At 39.3% G+C, this 22,552-nt stretch overlaps 1 protein-coding gene across 1 annotated transcript in view; it reads right to left on the bottom strand.

Annotated features, from left to right (window-relative positions):
* HBS1L (HBS1 like translational GTPase) overlaps positions 1-22,552 on the bottom strand; it is a 58,288-nt gene that overhangs the window by 8,334 nt on the left and 27,402 nt on the right. The window contains exons 5-12 of the mRNA XM_064169112.1: positions 18,957-19,065; positions 11,750-12,006; positions 11,125-11,290; positions 8,592-8,709; positions 4,686-4,832; positions 3,954-4,028; positions 2,558-2,675; positions 2,304-2,372 (exon numbers count right to left, since the gene is read on the bottom strand). Of these exons, the coding sequence (XP_064025182.1) occupies positions 2,304-2,372; positions 2,558-2,675; positions 3,954-4,028; positions 4,686-4,832; positions 8,592-8,709; positions 11,125-11,290; positions 11,750-12,006; positions 18,957-19,065 (1,059 nt within the window). The remainder of the gene's footprint in view (positions 1-2,303; positions 2,373-2,557; positions 2,676-3,953; positions 4,029-4,685; positions 4,833-8,591; positions 8,710-11,124; positions 11,291-11,749; positions 12,007-18,956; positions 19,066-22,552) is intronic.

The raw sequence follows: 22,552 nt of genomic DNA, 5'->3' as shown, positions 1-22,552 counted from the left end.
AATGAAAATGAAACATCAAATTCAAAACCTCTAGATCTTATGTTTTTCAGAATTAAGGGAGAAAAATCCTTCTTCAAACAAATGTCACTACATGAAGAAATATTTTTAATTTTTCAATATTAAGCCCCTTAGTTTCTAGCAATTTTATTTCATTCAGAACTTTCTCACTACAATTACAGAGAAAAACCACATACCGCAGACCTCCCACATCAATTCTCATGCATTCAGGTGCAAACTCCTATTCCATTTACTGTTTATCTGAGGCAGAAGTCTACAATCTCTGCTTCCATATTACTTTTACTCCTGGAAAATCAAAGTCTGATTCAAACCCTACTAATTCAATCCTCTGAATTCAACTCTGTTTAATATGAGGAGCTGTTAGAATTGTGGGTGAAACATTTCTGAATACAAGTTCTGCAAAGCTTTTCTTTTTCAAAGTCCTAATACTGTGTGCATGAGCTGCATGTCAGTTCTTTCCAACAGATGTGCTACAGATTGATGCACATACACCTTAAGAAACAGCTCATCTCCTGAGTGTGTCTTTGCAGGTATGTTTAAAATAATCCTCTGAAGTAAGTCTACAATGGCATTTCCAGCACCCATACAAACAATGTTCCTTTTGAGGAATACTCAGTGATAAGCAGGCATTTTGTGTGCCACGTTCCATTAAATGCTTTCTTTGAAGCTGAATTCAAAGGAGCAAGGTGACTTCAGAACCTGAGGTCACACACAACCAGCTTGCTCTTTTGTACTCATCACCAGTATTGATAAATGCTTCCACCTACTTAGCTGAAAAAATACTACCAGCACGTGTGCAGCTAGTTTTCCCCTATTTGTGTCAGTAAATGAGATGTATGCAGTCTATTAACAGATGTCAAAAGAAGAGAAAACTGGACAGCAGATAGGTGCAAGAAAAAAGAACGCCAAAGTTATGGTACAAACACCACCTCAAAGTGGTACACCAAAGAACCTGAATATGGCCCTGCAAGCTCTCACAGGCAACCTGCAGGTGAATGTGAACTGGTTACAGGTTTCCAGTCATTTTCAAGCACAATCAAGAACCATGTCTCTTTTTTTCCACATCCCCGCCCGCTTTGGTTGGTAAAAAACACTGTGGCATTTGAAGCTTTTCCCTCTCGCACAGGGACTGCTTCCTGCAAAGCCTCAAGTTCCTTCAACTTCCCATGAATCAATGCAAGTACATAATGGACAGCATGGGACAGAATTAGGGCATAAAAAAGGGGCAGATTTCTACATATCATGGTGCTTGGGTTGTAGCAGGACATGTTCCTTGTCCTCAGATTTGGCTACAGGGCAAATCATTTTCAAAGCTCAACAGCATCATAATATGGGAAATGGGGACTGATGTAGCAATGAAGGAATTGGACCTCTTGGATGAGGAGAGAGTTTGCCTGGATTGAGTGTGAAGAGTGCTGTGGAGGACAACAGCCAGAATCAGGCTGAAGGAGATGAATCATATGAGTGGGTAACCTTAACAGAGAAAGGGTTTTTCCAAACTACGTCAGAGTACACCCAGTACTCTCACTTTTCACACACTCCTATGGACAGCTCCTCCTGAGCATGCACACCCACTGGGACAGAGCTGAGCACAATTGCTTCATGTACAGCATGCCCTTCCTTTGACAGCATCCAACTTAATTATGTTTTGAGATCACAAGGTAAGAAAAAAATAGCCTAAAAAAACACCTAAAAGGACACATTTAGTGACAAACTCTGTATATGTAAATTTGAGTCCCTTCCAAAGCATATTTTAGCAGAAAACAGACTATTCGCAGAACAGATTTAGTCAAAATTGCTCATTTTGTGAAACTTAGCTCAATGCAAATGATTACTACAGTATTTTGAAAGATCTCAGTCAAGAATCATAGAATCATGAGAAAAAGAGCAACACAGTGACAGCCTAGATGAGATGCAGTGGTAACACACCAGGGTAAATGTCAATGAAGGCTTTCCAACACTTAACATTATGGCTTCAGGTCCTTAAGTCAGATAACCCGGAACCAGTCTAGGGAAGAGAAACTCAAATTCTGTCCCACAGAACCACCAAGTTGTTACATATTCATGCAGACTTTCTTTCTCAGTTACTTTTCCACTGTGTTTCTCCTTCAGTGGTACTATCTAAAACTCTTAAATAAAGAACAATGCTTGAAAACTTACTCTGCTCTTCAAGACTACTGAGAGACATTAAAGCTCTCAGTTGAAGTCTTATTTCTACATTATTTTTCAACACTTGTGTTAAATATCAGTGAAATGATGGTGAAAATATTATAAAAACAACTAACCTTTAAAAACATCAGCAACACACAACCTAAATGGTTTATCCACTGATCTCTGTGGTGGCTTGAAAGAATCTGCAAATAAATAGGTAAGATGGTGCAGAGTTATTGAATAGAGAAGTTCTAAACCATCTCACTTGGGGATAAACAAACTATATTTCATTCTGAAGACATTATCCCCCATTTCCCCCCACAATAAAAGTTCTAACATGCAGACAACTAAGATATGTTAGTTTTTAAATGAGGAATACTGCACTCACCAATTTGCTCTAGCAAACACTTTCCTTTGTACCACTGTGTGAGGTCACTTGACTGGCCCCTTGTGACCAGATTGTCACCACCAAGGCCACTCGTTGGAATATAAGCTACATCTGATTCCTAATGAAGAGAAACAGGTTAAACCTACATTCACAACAGGATCTTCTAGCAGAAGCAAGAGGTGCTTTGTTTGTCAAATCTACACATCTACATTACAAAAGAACACTTGGCACATTGATATTTTGCCTGGAGAAGTTACATTACTTGGAGGACCAATTTCCTTTCTGTTCATCTCTTCCCTAATCCCAGTAATCTCCAATAAAGAGTTCAAGATATTTAAACATGATGATAACAATATTAACATGGAATCATAGAATCAACCAGGTTGGAAGAGACCTCCAAGATCACCCAGGCCAACCTAGCACCCAGCCCTGTCCAAACAACTGGACCATGGCACTAAGTGCCTCATCCAGGCTTTTCTTCAACACCTCCAGGGATGGAAACTCCACCATCTCCCTGGGCAGCCCATTCCAATGTCAATCACTCTGTCAAGAACTTTCTCCTAACATCCAGCCTAGACCTCCCCCCAGCACAACTTGAGACTGTGTCCCCTTGTTCTGTTGATGGTTGCCTGGGAGAAGAGACTGACCCTCATCTGGCTACAACCTCCCTTCAGGTAGCTGTAGACAGCAATGAGATCACCCCTGAGCCTCCTCTTCTCCAGGCTAAACAACCCCAGCTCCCTCAGCCTCTCCTCACAGGTCTGTGCTCCAGGTCTCTCACCAGCTTTGTCGCCCTTCTTTGGACACATTCTCAACATCTCTCTTTAACTGAGGGTCCCAGAACTGGACACAGTACTCAAGGTGTGGCCTGACCAGTGCTGAGTAGAAGGGAAGAATAACAACTACAAACTGAGTTCAGATAAACTCCAATTCCATAACTGAGAGGCAAAACTTCAGTTTGTACTACTGGTTTATGGATAAGGATTTCAAGGAAGGCCACATCCAACCCAAATATATTGTAGTTAGAATCAAGGAAGCATAAAAAGAAGAGTTAAGAATGATAAATGGAGAATGTTATCAGTTCATAACCCACACTGACACCTGCTCCTGTATAAGACTCTACTGTCACTCATGCAGCCTTGAAGACTAAGATGGTCCTTGTTTGTTTGGCTTTGTAGGCAACCATTCCAAGAAACTATAAATGAGGTCAATATTTCCAAGATCCACTGGACCTAATGATGATGACAAAAAGAGCTGACTAACCATACCCTAGGCTCAATGTACACCTTACCAGTAGAAAAGTAGTAGCAGGAAAGCCACACAAAACAACCTGACCGTAAAATAAAGGCTCATCCTACCCAAATGCCTCAACAACTTGCTTAGAAACCTACATTACCTTAAAGCCAGCTTGTTTAAGAAACTGACCAAGCTTGCTGGTAATTTCCTGGAATCTTTCCTGCTGCCAATTCACCTAAAAGAGAAAAAAAAGATGACGATATAATGATATAATTGTAGATTTTAAAGCATGACTCAAGCAGTTGCATGTCATCAACTTTGTAGGACCAATGGGTGCTCTTCACATGCAGCACCCAGTGAATGTATGCAATCTCCACGTGGACTCCTAGCTGAAAACCAGAGTGCATACACTAACAGTTACTGATAGCAAGCAACACAGCACTTAACTTTAAAGCCCCTTTAGTCTGTCTTTTTTTTGTTGTTTTAAATCTCACATAAAATTCAGGTTCAGCATGAATATTGCTAGTTGGCTTTAGATTGTTAAGCTGTCTATATTAAACACACCTTAAAGGTTTAAATAAAGCTCCTGGCATCTTGACCTGAATGACCATCAAGAAGCCCTTGCAGATGCCACAAGATTAACTGCTTATGTGAGACTTTCATGAGCACAAGATGAAGCCATACTAATTTTAGCCCCAGAACTATCCTTCTGTATACTTTGAAAACACATCCATAAATAAAAAGCACTGTAAAGTCTAAATACAGGAGACAGAGCTAAGAACCAAATAAAGGAAAACAAAACCCCTTTATTATTAGTGTCACAATATTCATCCTTAAACTCTGAGTCTATAGTTCTAGACAGAAGCCTTTCAATTGCAGAATGAGCACGTACCTGGTCCATTTTATTGACTGCAACAGCTAGCTGTGTCACTCCAAGAGAGCGCACTAATAAACCATGTTCTCGAGTTTGTCCGCCTGTTTCAAACCCTGCTTCAAACTCTCCTCTGCTAGCATCCACGACCAAAATAGCCACATCAGCCTACATTAAAAAAGAACACAAAACAACAACAACACATAGAATCACAGAATCAACCAGGTTGGAAGAGACCTCCAAGATCATCCAGTCTAGCCTATCACCCATCCCTGTCCAATCAACTAGACCATATAGTGAAAAGTGGTTAGAAGGTGGAAATAATCTGGGTAAATATGTAAATCAGCCATATTTAACACAAAACACAGTCTGGAGAAGACTGAGAGACGATCTCATTGATATGTACAAATATCTGAGGGGTGGGTGTCAAGTGGATGGGGCCAAGTCTTTTCAGTGGTCAGCAGTAATAGGACAAGGAGCAAGGGTTACAAACTGGAACGTAGAAGGTTTCACCTCAACAGGAGGAGAAACTTCTTTACAGTGAGACTGACAAGAGCACTGGAACAGGCTGCCCAGAGAGGTTGTGGAGTTTCCTTCTCTGGAGACTTTCAAACCCTGCCTGGATGCATTCCTGTGTGAACTATCCTAGGGGATGCTGCCTTGGCAGGGAAGTCAGACTCAATTTCTGGACATCCCTTCCAACCTCTAAAGTTCTGTGATTCTGTGAAAACACAGGAGGAATCCTGATGTGTTCCAAATGTAAACTGAAAGCAGCATGCTCTGTGTCATGACCACTTTGGTGGGATGAGATGGCATTATGTCATGTCATAAACCATCTTCTGTTTTTTTGTTAAACAGAAGCCGACTCCTGGGTAGTTTGAAGGGGCGAGGCTCCCAAACCCAATGTTCATGAGCTGCATAGACCTGAACTAAACAAAAGCAGTTCACCCTCCAAAAGCTTAACAACAGGTATAAGTTCTCTCTGTCTCAGTCAGGATACTTTCATAGTGAAAAGCTGCAAAAAATTAAGAGATAAATCACTTCACTATAGAACTGGGATAAACAGCCAGCTACACGTTGGATGAAGATCCATCACAGTCCACTTAACACACAGGAGCATGCCAAAATCACAAGGTGGAAAAAAACATAGTAACCTATTTTATCATCTAGGCAAACATCCCAACAGCATTAAGATAAAATAGGTATCACACATTTTACAACACTGCACAGAAGTCAGCACAGGGACGAAATACGGATTCTGCTGCCAACCTTAAATGCTGCCAAGATTTCTTGTGCTCTTCCTGGTGTCTTACACCACCAAAAGGCAGGTGTAAGACAGTTCTATAGGACTGATAAGATGCACATAATGGAAAGCAAGAAGAAAAAAAGTGGCACTTTCTCCCTTTTGTTACATGCTTAAACTTCAGGATGCCAGAAGGGACAGAGATGGCTCTGAATTCCCCTCACCCTGTCCTAGGCATGAAATCCCCATAGCTCATATAAAGACAGTGCAAGGGTGAGAAGGGAAAAAGACTGAGGGATAGATCTCCCCACAGTTCTTAGGCTCAGCAGAGCACTATGGTGAACTTCTTCCTCAAAGAAGGGACATCCTGTATTTTCTAAATCATAAAACCTCAAGACTTACTTGAATTAACCATGTGTATCAAAGGCCAGATCCTGGCCCCGATAAGGCCAATTTGCGTTTTGCTTATTTTGCATAAAGACAGTTGGGGATTCACCTCCTAACAGAATCCTCCACAATAAAGAGGCCCCAGAGCCACTTCCACATTTCCTTTCTTCCACTCACCACTTCAGCACCAAGTTTACTTTAATAGGCAACACAAACTTGCAAAGTTTCTGTGATTCCCTGACAAGCTTGACAACAGATCAGCCTCCCACCACGCTGAGATCAGAAGGAACACAGAAATGCAGCCTTATTTGGCCAGAGGCATCTTTTGCTGAGCTGATAAAACTGCTGGTGGATCTGCAAATCTTAACACTTCTGCCTGTGTTACTTTTCCACCCAAAAAGACAAACAAATTTAAAATGAAGTTGCAAAGAAAATGTCATGGCTGCCTCAACCTTTTCCACTGTTCTGAAACTAAAGATCCATTTCTAATTTTAAAACTCCAGAACTTCCTACCTATCATACTCCACAATACAAATATCTATATAAGCTCTGCTGTTCTGAAACTGAAGACTCATTTTTACAACTCCAGAACTTCCTAGCACACATACTCCACAATACAGGTATCTATACAAGCTCTACACCACAATTTGCAAGTTTCAGGACATTCTGCAGCCTAGTCACTCAGTCAGAAGGTATTATCCAGGCTCTACTTCAGAACTAGAGCAGAACATGGGAAAATTAGTCTTCCTGCAGTATAATTCTCTGTCTGTAAAATCATGCTAACAGATGATCATGCTAACATGTATCCTTACTGACATCTTAAATCAAACTGACAATCCAGGCTGTAATGGCATACACAAACCAGCAGCTTAGCTTTGGGGTAAATAAATACATAAAATCTTTGATTACAACTCTGCTCTAGAGAATCAATTTTACTGTTTTCCAAGGGTGCCTTGAAATGGGAAAAATTTTGTCATGGAAGCACACTGATTTTGCCCTCTCTACTATTCCCATAAGTAACTAACCTATATGAGAATGGCAAGTGACCACTGTATTGAAATCAATGGGTAAAACATAACAGAATCATAGAATCAATCAGGTTGGAAAAGACCTGCAAGATTATCCAGCCCAACCTAGCACTCAGCCCTGTCCAATCAACTAGACCATGGCACTAAGTGCCTCATCCAGGCTTTTCTTCAACACCTCCAGGGATGACCACCTCCCTGGGCAGCCCATTGCAATGCCAATCACTCTCTCTGACAACAACTTCCTCCTAACATCCAGCCTAGACCTCCCCTGGAAAAACTTGAGACTGTGTCCCCTCATTCTGTTGCTGCTTGCCTGGGAGAAGAGATCAACTCTCAACTGGCTACAGCCTTCCTTCAAATAATTGTAGACAGCAATGAGGTCACCCACAACCCCAGCTCCCTCAGCCTCTCCTCCCAGGGCTGTATTCCAGGTCTCTTGCCTGCATTGTCGCCCTTCTCTGGACACCTTCCAGCACCTCAACATCTCTCTTGAATTACGGAGCCCAGAACTGGACACAATACTCAAGGTGTGGCCTGATGAGTGCTGAGTATAGGGGAAAGAATAACCTCCCTTGTCCTGCTGGCCACCTTGTTCCTGCTACAGGCCAGAATGCCATTTGCTCTCTTGGCCACCTAGGCACACTGTTGGCTCATGTTCAGCTACTATCCTCCAGTACCCCCAGGTGTTTTTCTTCCTGGCTGCTCTCCAGCCACTCTGTCCCCAGCCTGTAGCGCCGTTTGGGGTACTTCTGACTTATCTACTTTTCCCAAAGAAAGTGGCAAGTAGTCTCTGCAAACTTGCTACTGACAATAGAGATGCATTCCACATAAACTATTCTTATCTGTTGTTTTCTTATCTCATATAAAATATACTGTCAAATAGAAGAGCTTTGGACTGCTCCAAATCTTTAAGCTCAAAACCACTTAAAATTGTTACCTACAAGATAATTCTAACAGAACTTCCTGAAGACACATATGCCACATTGGAATAGCTTTCAAAACTCAACTCTGGTTTAATCAAACTGCAACTCAGTATTCAAATTACATCCCTAATAAAATTCTCCTCAAAAAAAAGGTAATATCCCAAAACTACCTTAAAAAACCAAAACACGAACTCATTATTTTTTCAAGTCTAGAAAAAACCTCAAAGGCATCTTAGGACCATCAATGATTCCATTTATCTTAGATGTTAACAGAAGAAGAAAACCAATTTAAGAAAAAAAGTATAAATCATAATGCTATTGGAAAAAAGTTTTAGACCATGTCTACCTGTGCAGCTCCTGTGATCATATTTGGAATGAAGTCTTTGTGGCCTGGAGCATCCATCAGTGTAATTACTTTAGTCTTTGTCTCAAATTTGGTCATACCCACATCCATTGTCACTCCCCTTAAACAAAGCATACATACAATGCATCATTAAAAGAAGCTTCATAGACATATAGAGTAAGATATTAAAAACACAATCAATAAATTATACACTTCACAGCTTTCACTTGATTTAGCCTGCATGAAAAGAACTGAAAGAAATCTGCTTGCTGGAAAAGCAGACTTCTAGAGCTGCCTTTCAGTAATTCTCATCACAAAGAAACCAACATCCAGAATTCACAGTACTAACTCCTGTCACCCACAGATTGTCCCAGCCAGCACAGTGGGAATACAAAATTTGTGCTGTGTGCTTAAAACATTATTGGCTTTACTTTTACTACTTAGTGCTTCAGAAAAAGGCATCATAGAGCAACAGAAACAGTCAAGCATAAAAGGGACATGAACTTAAATCATTATTGGCTTTATTTTTACTTCTTAGTGCTTCAGAAAAAGGCATCATAGAGCAACAGAAACATTCAAGCATAAGAGGGACATGAACTTAAATCATTATTGGTTTTACCTTTAATATTTAGTGCTTCAGAAAAAGGCATCATAGAGCAACAGAAACAGTCAAGCATAAAAGGGACATGAACTTAAATCATTATTGGCTTTACTTTTACTACTTAGTGCTTCAGAAAAAGGCATCATAGAGTAACAGAAACAGTCAAGCATAAGAGAGACATGAAACTATAGGAATACAGTTATACATGTAGAAGAATTACTGATTATCAAGGTGTCACAGCACTCTGCCTCGGTTCCAAATCTCACTAAACAACCACAGATTGTGCACAGCACAGAGATTAAGATAAATCTGACCAAATGCAAACATCTATCAGGCTCGTGTCTGCATCTAACTTAGTCATCTGAATCTCACTTTATATATGGGGCAAAGCTTCTCAGATACCTAAGGTATAACAAAACAAAAAGAACTCAGGTAAATAATCTCCCCAAACACTCCAATCATTTACAGATAGCTCTAGAAAGTTCTTATTTAAAAATCACAAAGCCAAAAGTAAAGAGAAAACAGAGTCAAAATATAACTTCAGAAAACCTTAATATTTACAATTTATTTTCTGAAGAGAAGTCTGGTACCTAAATGCACAACTGTCAAGATAGTAAAAATATTACAGCTAAGGGATATCACTTCCAAGGCTCATGACAGTTATTCCATACATTGTACTTTCTGTTAATATCCTACTCTCTGCAGGCAATAAATGCTTGTTTCTCTTTATTGTTTCACATGTTAATTATATCCCACCATAGGTAGCTTGTGCTAATAAAATACCATAGTTAATATAATGTTTAATTATTCTATTACAGATCTGTGAAAGGAAATGATCCTTTAAGTTTGTTTGGTTCACATCCAGCTACATCTACAGAGATTAAGAAAAAGACCTTTCCTTCATCACCTCTTCCTCATTTACATCCTTTAGACTCTAGTATCATGCCAACACTAGCACTGCAGTAACATCAGCCTTGACTGACATAAGGCTACTCTGAAAATGTCTGTTTAGAATCATTTCAGGATTGTTCCGTGCTTCGCCCTGCCTGCATCCTCTCCAACACACACTGCCCCACTCAGGGTCTTCACATGCATCTGTAAATGAAAGGACTCACATATGCTAAAGTTTAGCTATCTACCAGAACACTGCAAAACATATCCACCTTTGAAAACGACAACTTTGCTGTAACAAAAGTTGAGTAACACACTCAACAGGAACTGCCTTACCCCACGCTCTTCAGCATTAGTTTACATTGTGGAGGTTATCTTACCAAACAGAAGAGCTTATAATGCTATGAAAGTGTGGGTGGTAAGAGATTGTAAAACTGTAAACAGAGAGGGAAATGCCTCTTTTTTTTTTTTTGGTTATTTTGAAAGAATTATGTCTTTAGTTTCCCATACAGTGTTCTTAAAAACTCTCACCAAGTATTTGTTTTAAGTACCACCAAACACTTCACTGCTTCCCCATTACATACTTTAACAATATGGTAAAATGTAGTTTTTATTCCAACAAATTAAAGGAAGTGCATGAAGCACAAAACCATATTTTATTATTTAGAGATGTTATATTCAACACAATGCAAGTCAGGTGATGAAGTGACATTTCAGTCTGTGTTTATAAGTTCAGAGAACTTTCTGTAGTTGCACAGCACTTTCCCATACAACTGTAAACAAAGTGAGAGAAATATGGAAGCAATAAACCAGCAAGGAAGCCTTAAATGAGCTAACTCAATTACTAAATACATTTTTTTTTCCTTTTGATAAGAGATACTCATATAGACACAAAAAATGTTTGCTAATAAGTACTGGAGTAAATATCTTTAGGCATTTAGCATGTTTCTACCAAAACATTATTACTAGGTTTCTACTTCCTAACAAATTCTGTTCTTTCAGGAGAGAAAAAAAAAAGTAATTCCCCTTAAAGGAAATTTCTACCTTTCTCTTTCTTCACCAGTTTCATCCAAGACCCATGCATAGGCAAATGAAGCCTTGCCAGCCTTCTTTGACTCCTGTTCATATTTGTGCATAGTTCTTTTGTTCACATTTCCCAAGAGATAGAGTAGATGACCCATTAAAGTACTTTTACCTGCATCAACATGTCCTGTGGAAGAAAAGAAGTATTGTATCAATTCTATTAATTCATGTATTTTAAATATAGCACAAGAAGAAATACACTAAAACACATGAAAATCACATTAATAACGTTTACACAATCCCTGGAGTTACACAATCCTGTACAACAGACATGCAGTTTATTAAGACTGCCAGCCATATAGTACCTCTAAAAAGAGCACAAGGGGAATGTAGTGTGAACACTACAAGAATGAAACTAAACCAAAGTATATTGTATTACGCTGTCAAAATGAAGCCAAGCCAACTTCACTGTCCTAGTAAAGGACATCTGAATGTACTCCCCTCCAAAGAATAAAGGTCAAGCAGGTGTGACTGAAAACAGTAAGAGATTTCCCCTTCCTGTAGAGGACAGTTGTGCTTCTAAATCACTTCCAGATTCAATCAAGACAGTTTTTAATTTAACACAGCTGTAATTTAACAGTATTACCTATTACCACCAAATTAAGCAGTTGCTTCCCTCCTTGTCTCTTCTCCAACTCTGCTTTCACATCTATTTGTTGTTTTGTCTTGCCTGACTTTTTTACTGGAGTAGGCACTACATTTTGCTCTTCTGAAACCTCCATTACTTGAGGTGAAAGAGAAGATTTTGAGACTCCCTCAAGGACTCGGGAAGCTACGCTGGCATCTTCAGTTAACACTCCTTTCTGAGGTGTGTTCACATGGCCATTTTCTTCAGCAGTCACACTAGGAGAAAAAAGAAAACACAAGGAATGCAAGTGAGAAAGCCATCTATACACAGGAGAGAAACTGAATTTCCCCTTCACTATCATGTAAGCCCCAGAGAGAGTATGCGATAAGCCCATTAAGGTGGAAGTGATAAGCAGCTGGATACAAACTGCACAGATAGCAGCTCTGAATATCTTCTCTGACAAAGCACTGTGTACAGAAACAAGATAAGAAATAATCTTGCAAAATATGTGCAACAGATACACAAAAGCTTCCCACAGCCACTTCTTTTAACAGGGAGAGAAAGGAATAGTCCTGCAGAACAATTACAGAGATCTACATCTAAGAGCCCAAGCCAACCTTGAAAAATCAATCCTGAAACAGTTTCCATAAACACTACTAGCCCTACAAGCAGAATACAGCCATGTTCTGCTCTGCCTCAAGGAAGATGTGTCCTCAAGTCCAGGGAGAGGTTTCCTTAAGGGAGAGGCATCTCTACCCCTGGCAGGGAGTTAGAGTAGATGATCCTAAGCTCCCTTCCACCCTCAGCCATTCTAGATTCTGTAGACACTTTGCTTGATAAAACCTGACTCAAAACAACCAAGCTGATAAAAGGTAATTGTGCAGAGAACCGAGGTGATAAAGCTTTCTACATACCAAAATGCTGTATTTAAAATCAAGATAATTTTTACCTGAATCATATACTGAGGACCTCATATATTTACAATGAATTTGCATCAAATATTTTGCATCAAGATGAAGACTTTCTTCCATCTTTTCCCCTTTTTTTCCAGATAAACTCCAGTGTCAGCAAAGCATCCAGCATTTTCACAGTGAAGTATAATGACTACTGCCACTATGCAAAGGTGACCCTCTCCTGAAAATACTCTGGTTTACACTGGTACCAAGCTTTCTTCACTGAAATTCTATAATTTGAAGTTCTAAAGAGAAACATTTGTATGAGGAGCTGTATCAAAGCAGCCTCCACAGTGGCTTATAGTTTTCTCTCCTTTCCTACAGCTGCACTTCCACCAAGCTAAATGAAGCTGCTAGATGAAGCTGCAAATGTGCCTACAAGCAAAACTCTCATGTTTCACTATAGCTTGCCAAAGCATAAAGACTGTCACATCAGGCCTATTAAAACACCAAAACGTATTTTGAAAGGCACATTATTTGTAAGCTTCTAAATTCTGTTTAGTTAGGTGAGGATTTTTTTTTCCTAACCCCAGATGCTCAGATGATCTTGCAGGCCAAAACCTATGACAGTAAGGATTGAAAAACAAGACGTGGAGACAGATGCTGAGTAGTAGAATTCAAACTGATTGCAGCACCTGAAATAATCATGGGGTTTTGCCATATAAAATAAGTATTCTCTCAATTTTAAGTAGCATCAATTGTGACTGTGACTGCTTAAGGCTGTTAAATAGTTTTCATTTTGGGTGGTGCAACAGAAGTGCTAGACAGGTAAAATAACAAACAAGCCACCAAAACATTAGCACCAAAACATTAGGCCTTGCTGCTTTGTCAAGGGTGCAGTATTTGAACAATCAGCAAGCTGCTCCATTGAGAAGTTTCAAATATTACCAAGTTTTGGAAAGCCTGTAATGAAAGGACAAGGAGCAATGAGTTTAAACTGGAAGAAGGGAGACTTAAACTGGATGTTAGAAGAAGTTCTTTACAGTGAGGGTGGTGAAAACACTGGCACAGGTTGCTTAGGGAGGTTGTGGCTGCTCCCTCCCTAGAGCTTTTCAATGCCAGACAGGATAAGGCCTTGAGCAACCTGTTCTAGTGGGAGGTGTTCCTGCCTATGGCAGGGGTTTGGAACTACATCATCTTCGAGGTCCCTTCCAACCTAAACTATTCTATGATTCTAAAAGCAACCTGCACCATGATAAACCAAGACCTGTCATTTCACAGGAGAAACATCAGAATAGATAGTGTGTATAATCTACTTGCAGAGTATCTCTGAGGAGATAATTCAGCTTTGGGGAATGTTGTGGAAAGTGAGTTTATTGCTAGATACCTAAACAGGATGACAGGCAGATGAAATGTACAATTCCAGTCACATGGAAGTACGTGTAGAGAGATGCAGCAGTAAGTTATTCCTCACAGCAACCAAATGAGATTGAAAGCTTGATAATAGATCAGAAAAATGCTAACAAGCTTCAGATCTTAGCAGTCAATCAGAAAAAATGAATTAAATTGAAAATGCTCCTCAGTAAGCCCTTTCAAAATTAGTGAATTGATTCTGCCAGAAGATAGAGCTTATAGGCTAACATACCAGAATTCCGCATGTTGCCAGTGCACACAGATGAGTGTATAAAAATCAACTGCATCAGCAAGGGTCTTTCACAGAATCAGAGTGTCAGGGGCTGGAAGGGACCTCAACAGATCATCCAGTCCAAACCCCCTGCTGGAGCAGGATCACCTAGACCAGATCACACTGGAACACATCCAAGGCAGGTCTTGACTATCTCCATAGAGGAAGACTCCACAACCCCCCTGGACGTGTCCTCCAGTTTTCTGTCACCCTCACAGGGAAAAGATTCTTTCTCAGGTTTACAGGAAACTTCACATGCCTCAATTTCCACCCGTTGTCCCTTGTCCTGTCATTGGGCATCACCCAGCAGCGCCTGGGTCCATCCTCCTGGCACTCACATTTTACACCTTTATAAACATGAATGAGGTCAACCCTCAGTCTCCTCCTCTCCAAGCAGCAGAGCCTCAGCTCCCTCAGTCTCTCCTGACTGAGGAGTGTCTCCTGACTGATGAAGGGAATGTTCCATTCCCTTTATCTTTGTGGCTCTGTGCTTGGAGTAGTTGTGTGTCCTTTTTGAACTGAGTGGCCCAAAAATGGACACAGTACTCCAGATGCAGCCTCACCGGGGCAGAGTAGAGGGGGAGGAGAACCTCCCTCAACATATTAACTACAGCCCTTTAATAGCCAAGCTCAAATTTGGTCTCCATTACATTGAAATATTGTATCAAAAAAAAAAAAAAAGTATGTGAGAAAGACCACTTGCATGGATCTATGTATGAGAACTTGATGGAACTGCCAAGAGCAGTCTCAATTTGCCACATCACTACTAACTGCTGACATGGAGTGTACTGGTTTGAAGCTAGCTAGAGTATTTTAGTGAGAATTAGATTACAGGCTGTGAAAAGGAAACAATGGTGATGACTGCTTTACTCATAGGCATGCTGAGATGGATGAACAAGAACACAAACATAGATAAGAGAGTTGCTCTCTGGCTGCATGCACTTCTCTCTCTAACCTGCAGTCTGTGTAACTAACCCCTCTGCTTCCTAAACCCCCTGGCCAATGTTCTCCCCTTGAACACAAGGCAAAGTCTGGGATAAAGTAGAGGGGTGAAAAGTAGGTGGAAGGGTGACTGACAGCCCCTCCTGGGGACTCTGGTTTCTGGGAAGGCTGTTGTGTTTCTGTATTACTTTTTAACTTGTATATTTCTGTCTGTAGCTGTATATATTGTAAATACCTGCTTGTATATGGTGCTAGGCTGTAAATATAAAGCTTCATTCTGATTTCCTGCTCAGCTGAGTCTATTCTGGGTAATTTTTTAAGTGTGTGTGGGGGGTGGATAACACTGAAGTAAAAATTTTTTACTTTTTTAAAGGCAACAAAATATTACACACCTTGTATGTATACTGAGGTCATGTACTCAAGAAAGCCTGACTGCCAACAGTTCAGGCACAAATGTCAAAGAGCTTACCACAGCTTTTTATTAGGAAATCATCAGATATACAAAATCCTGGCAAGGGCAAATATTTACTCAAAATTAGAACTGCCAGGCTAGAAATTTCCTAGGTTGTCTTGCCAACAAGGACAGCAAGAGTAAACCAAGCAAAGAATTATCGTGACATCAACTATTTTCTGGGGCAAGTAAAACATATAGTGTTACAAAACTTATTAGAAGACACCCAACCTCAAGCAACTGTTGAAAGGTTCATGCTACCATGCATTCAAAGAAGAACTTGAAAGCTTACCTGATGGAGACTAACTGCATGACTTGGCTTCTAAACATTATTTTCAATCTTCTACTCTGGACACTTAGAGAATTATTTTTATACAACTGACTCTTTCGGAGTACTTACAGTCATTACAGGAATGTCTACATTTATTTCCCCTTTCAAAATTATTAAATTATTGGTCAGGCTGGTTAAAATAATCATCTGCTCTGGCTGAACTTCTTCTAGCTTCCTTCATGACTTAATAGGAAGAAAAAGCCTGATAAATAGTTTCGCGAGAGCACCAGACCAACAGCAGTGAGCAAACTCTGCTTTCTGTAGACAGTCCCACAAAGAATACTCAGCTACAAAAGCAAAAATGCTCAAATCAGTATTTCAATAATCCAGTTGTTTCCAATAAGATTATTTTTATTTGTGAGGTCACACCTCATATGATAAATACTGACTGGTAAACAGTTTTGCTAGAGCACCAGACCAACAGCAGTGAGCAAACTCCGCTTTCTGCAGACAGTCCCACAAAGAATACTCAGCTACAAAAGCAAAAATGCTCAAAGCAATATTCCAGTAATCCAATTGTTTCCAGTAAGATTAGCTCTCATTTGCGAGGTCACACCTCCTGTAACAAGTCTGAAGCAACTGAATTCTATTCAACATCTTTACTGATGACTTGGATGAGGGGATTGAGCTTACTGTTAATAAACATCTTCATAATATCAAGGATTTATTCAAAAGGATTATCATCAGGTCCCAAAAACTTCAGTTCTTCTCTCACCAAACCCAGCATGTTACTGAACTGGAAGCAAGCATGATACAAAATATTTCAGGGTCTCTGAAGCAAAACAAAGTGGCTGAGAACCATGTCAGAGCCAACCGTCTTTGTCCTCAGACACTGAGCCAACACTAGCCTCACCAGGAATACCTCAGTCTACAGATGAGGACGCATTCTTGTTACGTCCTCCTTGCCTATGGACCTAACACACACATACACACAAGGAGACACAAAATTCTGTGTATTTGCTCTTGTTTATAAAGAAATATTTTAAATAGTCGCTATTGCAGCTAAGTAAATAAAATCTTGTGGCCGTTTGAGCCAGATCTCTAGCTCAGACAAAAAAATTTCAGAACAGAGAAGCGCTGAGTGAAGAGGTAAACATTCTAGAGATAGGACATATAAAGGCAACAATGGATAAGTTAATATAATTTCACTGGAGCATCAAGAGCTTTATGTCTGGAAGCACAGCTTGTACCTTCACCTTGCTGCTTCTGCCGCCTCAGCTGCGCCCGTTGCTATCTGCCCCCGCTGCTGTTTTGGCTGCTTCGCTGATGCTTAAGCATAATAACCTTCCTTAAGGTTATTACATTGCTCTAGTAGTTTATTTCTCCTTACACTGTTATACTTAAATCATAAGAAATACAATTTCATTTTTCCCTGACTTTCCAAAAAAAAAAAAAAAATCCATGTTGTTGTGAGTTTATTCTAACGGGGGAGAGATCCACCCTAACCCAAGACAAATCTCTAATATCCAGGACTACTTAGCAGATCTTTTTCACTCAAAGATGCCTTTCTTTTTATAAACATCTATCAAAATTAATCTATTCCACAAAAGTCCCCTTTAAAAACTCCAATTTATAGGAAAAGTAGTAGAAATAACAGAGACGAAGGTGCCACGACATGACAGCAATTTCACAATCAAATCCAAGTGTCACACCTTGAGTCACCACTTAGTAAAGGCAAAGGGAAAAAAAAGAATTAAGTTCCCTTTTATATATTGCAAATCTCAAAAACTACAAAATAAAGATTTTTAAAAAGCCCAAATTTTTTTCATTTGGAGTTCACTGCATCTAAGTAGCTGAATGACAGTGATGTCTCTTAGCAATGGCATTTAGTGGTGCAAAGGGAATAATGACTTGAGTTTCACATCTTGGATTAAATGTTCCTAAGAGATTTAAGTAGATGCAGCTGCTTGTTTTCCACTCTGTTATCAAACATGCACAAGATATTACAAAATAAAGACCATGCTGCCCTCTTACTCCCAAAAACTCTTTCAGAACTACAAAGACTGTAGGATGGGATGGAGATATTGGCACTGCTTATGTTTGTTAATTATTTTTCCTGAGAGCAAATTATGAAATTTCTTGCTACAGATCCTAATCTGTAGGATCTGTACTGCAAGATAGGACAGAATAAGCATATCCAGTACTTAAGAAGGATCCATTAACCACTCCTAATAGAAAAAAGTTTAACAAAAATAGTGTAAAAATGAATAAGGGAGCCAGGGAATGTTACATCTGATGACATTTGACAGACTGTATTCCCAACATGCATGTCCTGTCCTTACATTTTTAAGTCACCACTGCCAGCTACTGTTGTAGGTAGACCGATTCAGACATCTGTTTTCATGCTCCCACAAGGCATCCCTACAACAGGTCCAAAATCAGGATACTATCCCAACTGTTGCTCAACTACTCTTAATTTAGCTAAAGCATGAAGACTGGTTTCTTCTCTACACCAGTTATACCCCAGACATCTGTTAAAGTTAATAAAAGCTGCAGAGGAAGGCAAGGTTTAGCCATAAGTGATCGTTTTCCTCATAAATTATTCTTAAATGTATTACTTCCTTTGAAGAACAAGCAATTACAGTTAAGAGTTATTGATTTCATAATTCCACTTAGAGAACTAAATTTAAAATAAACGAACCCCAAGAAAGTTCAGTATTCTATGAAGCGGATGTTTAAATAACCTGACTAGCTGCTATCTCTCTGCACTATTCATAGTGAAAGGATTTGCTAAACTCAAAACGTGAGGTACCGTCTTCTGAAAGTAATTCTGAGTCAAACAAGAAGCTGAGATGGTTACTTCTGGATAGTGACACTAAAACTGCTGTAAAAATAGACAAAAAAGAAGAAGAAAATTTGCTCCAGGTGCATCAGTCTGAAAGAAGAGCTGCTGATGTACCTTGATGGATGAGGGCTTGGCTTACCATGGAACTTCAAATCCCATAGACTGTTTCTTTCCAGACACTGTCATTTTGGTAATTTTTGGCACAATTTCAGATTCCATTCTGGCTGACTGGGAATCCCTTGTTTTTCCTAGTAATAGACAAAAAGTAAGTTTGAACTTAAGGTTGTGGCTAATAGGTGTTAAATATAAAAGTTTAACAAAGTTTTACATCACTTCTATTTAACCCAAAGATACCAATCTGCGATGATGAATTCTCACACTTCAGTATCTCACTTGCATGTATTGCACACTGATCCAAAATACTCTACAAACAGCTATATTTATTGTGAAGATCTCAACTGCAGTCACAAGGTAGCCACACCACTCAAGATGTTTACTCACAGCAGTTCAATAGCTGCTTAGTTTAATTCTTACTTACAGTTTTTCCTTTGCCTTGACATTGTTCAGCCTAAAGGCTGCAATTACTGTAAGATTAAAACAAAAATAAATGTCTACACCTCGGGTACTGCTAGCAGCAGTACAAGCTATGTGTGGGCTACCAGGCTTTCCCAGAAATCTGGAAACAGAGCTGTCTTTTACTGAATTACCCTGAAGAAGCCAAGCAATACCCAAAAGCTAGCTAATTTAAAGCTTATTCAGAATTAATTACCAGAGCTGAGTAACTTACTTTTAAAAAGGCATCAATTTTTACCATAAAACTTGAATGGAAACACAATTACAGTAAGGCTCATTCTTAATTTTGTGAAACTGCAGTTTCACAAGTAACAGCACTACAACATTATTAGTTCCTTGTCAAGCTTTGTTTTTTTCTCCTCTGGAGAAGAGAAGCTTAAGTAAAAGTACACTTGCTCTTGTTTTTGCACAGTTCCCTGTTGTACATTTCAGAATCCCTCTTCTCTTCTAGGAAAAAGACTTCCAGTTTTACAGCATGAGTGACAGCATCCTGTGTTCTGAAAGATGTTATACACATGGGAAAGCAAAACAACAACCTGGATTCAGAATTAAGATGTAAGTTTTAGACAATCTTCACCCACATATTTATTAGAAAACTAGGAAAACATTGCTACTCTTCCATTAATAGACCAATTCAGATAGTCAACTAAATACTTGCTTTGAACAACAAGATGAAGCGTTTTAGATTACAGCTGTAAAATGGACTATTGGAGTATTCGGTCCTACTCATTTAGGTTAACTGCATTCTAAAGTACAATGGGTACACCTTTAAAACTACAGAATGGTGTTGCTTTGCAGGTTATGTAAGAGACTGTGGTCCAGGCTGCTGGAAAGACACGAACAGAAGGCCACAGACGTGTCTGTCATAGACAACACACCAAATAAACCCACTGCACAACCTTTTCTGAACAATCACACCACAGACCGAGACATTCTTATTTAAATGATGACATGATCTTCCCCTCTTTCATTTGTCTTATCTTCTGATATTCATTTTATTTATAAAGCACCTAGAGACCTCTGGAAGGAGTACTCTGTATGTTTGTTATTAATAGCTGCATAGCAAGTACACCACAAATAAGGAAAAACAGGAGGAGAAATAAAGGTGACAGCACAGATCATGCTTTATGAAAATCATAAATTATGCAATTGACAAACAAACAGTAAAGATGCAGAATATGAAATTCTCAAATCACTGGACAAAGACTACTACTTAGGCACAAAAATTTTGTTGGTCTCTTCTCACAGGTAAATAGAATCATATAATCAACCAGGTTGGAAGAGACCTCCAAGATCATCCAGTCCAACCTATCACCCAGCCCTAGCCAATCAACTAGACCATGGCACTAAGTGCCTCAGCCAGGCTTTTCTTGAAGACCTCCAGGGACAGTGCCTCCACCACCTCCCCGTGCAGCCCATTCCAATGGTGATAGAACAAGGAGGAATGGCCTCAAGCTGAGACTGGGTAAGTTTAGACTGAACATTAGGAAACACCTTTTCACAGCCAGAGTGGTCAGACATTGGAATGGGCTGCCCAGAGAGATGGTTTGAGTCACCAACCCTGGATGTGTTTAAAAGCCGTTTGGATGTGGTGCTTGGGGATATGGCTTAAGGGTGAACTTTGTAGAGTAGGGATATTGGTTGGACTTGGTGATCCCAAGGGTCTTTTCCAAATGGAATGTTTCTGTGGTTCTGTGATCTTCAAGCTCCTACATACAATTCCCTGCATCATTTTTTAAATAAGTAGTAAGTTACTTGAGTTACAGTAAAATTGTATTACTTTTGTTGCCAGCTTATTTTTCCCCCAATCCAATTCCAACAGTTTTCAAGCAGACATTGCCTTCAACTGCCAGATGAACATTAAGGCTTTTAATGTCATTTGAAAGCTGAATTACAGTTAGTTCTGGAAAAAAAACATATTTGAACTTTTGTCTGCTAGAAACTAATAATTAAAAAAAAAAAAAGACACAGAAATTAAACAAAAGAAACCCAAGGTAACAATTCACATTATACAATTTGAAAATGATGTGCAATCTATTAGAAGTATTTAGTACATGATCCAAAATCAAAAGTCAAAGTTTTTATAACATACATCCTAGCTAATCAATTTATAAATTAAGCTTCACTCTGTACACAGACCAGTGGAGCATTTGACATTGATTCAAAGTTAAATGTACAATGAGACAAACACATTCAACAAGTCAAGTATTTGACAGAAAAGATAAAAATCTAACACCAGAGATGAGGAAACATTAGAAAGAAGATACGAAAATACAATTAAAATGATCAAGGGAAAGTAATGTCCATCAACAGCACTGACAGTTTGGGTATTGGGAGTTTTTTCCCCTCTTTAGTTATTCTTACAAAGCAGTAATACTTCACACCATAGGCAGAATGAGGAAGCAGAGCAGGATCATACAAAGACAAATCAAACCACAGAAGATAATCCTAGAATGGTGGCATTCATATAGGTGCAGAGACAACACAGTAATTGTTAGTAACACTGCTGACAGAAGCATCAAAGATAGTTTTCTGACCTGAGTGTTTTTATAACCAAGTACAATAAAAATCAAGCAGCCAATTTGAGATAAGGACTAAGTCCTTCTTTTGTGCACTGCAGGCACCATTAAAGATTAATAACTATGGGCTTCACTACAAAGGATACAAGTCTGGGAAAGGATACTTTATTCAATGTAATCAGCATGATAAATTCTTATCTGCTTTAGCAGGCAAAGCAAAGCACTTAACAAATAGTATGCAAATCCTTAAACTGCACCTTGGAACTAAGAGGAAGTCAATGGACAATGCAGATACAATTCTTCATAATCAACAAGCAGAGTATCCTATAGCAATTTAAGTGTACTAGAAACATAGAAGAAGTATAGCAAAAGCAATCCAAATCTGACCAGGACAAGAGCAGCTGTGAAGAAAAGAAAGTCTGAAGGGAAAGGATATGGAAGTTTTTTGCCAAGAAAGGTTTCATAAAGTTCTTCTTGCCTACTGCCATTTGGGCATTTTTAATCCCATACCCAAGGAATTCAATGACAGAACGTTTGCTAACCCAAGAATATATGTACAATTAAACCAAAGATGGACATCTCTCTCATAGAATCCTAAATACCAATACCTCCTTTTTACATATCACTACCCTAGCACTGCAAA

This window comes from Pogoniulus pusillus, chromosome 31 (assembly GCF_015220805.1).
Source record: "Pogoniulus pusillus isolate bPogPus1 chromosome 31, bPogPus1.pri, whole genome shotgun sequence".
NCBI lineage: Eukaryota > Metazoa > Chordata > Aves > Piciformes > Lybiidae > Pogoniulus > Pogoniulus pusillus.
This window is presented reverse-complemented; position numbering and strand designations above follow the sequence as displayed.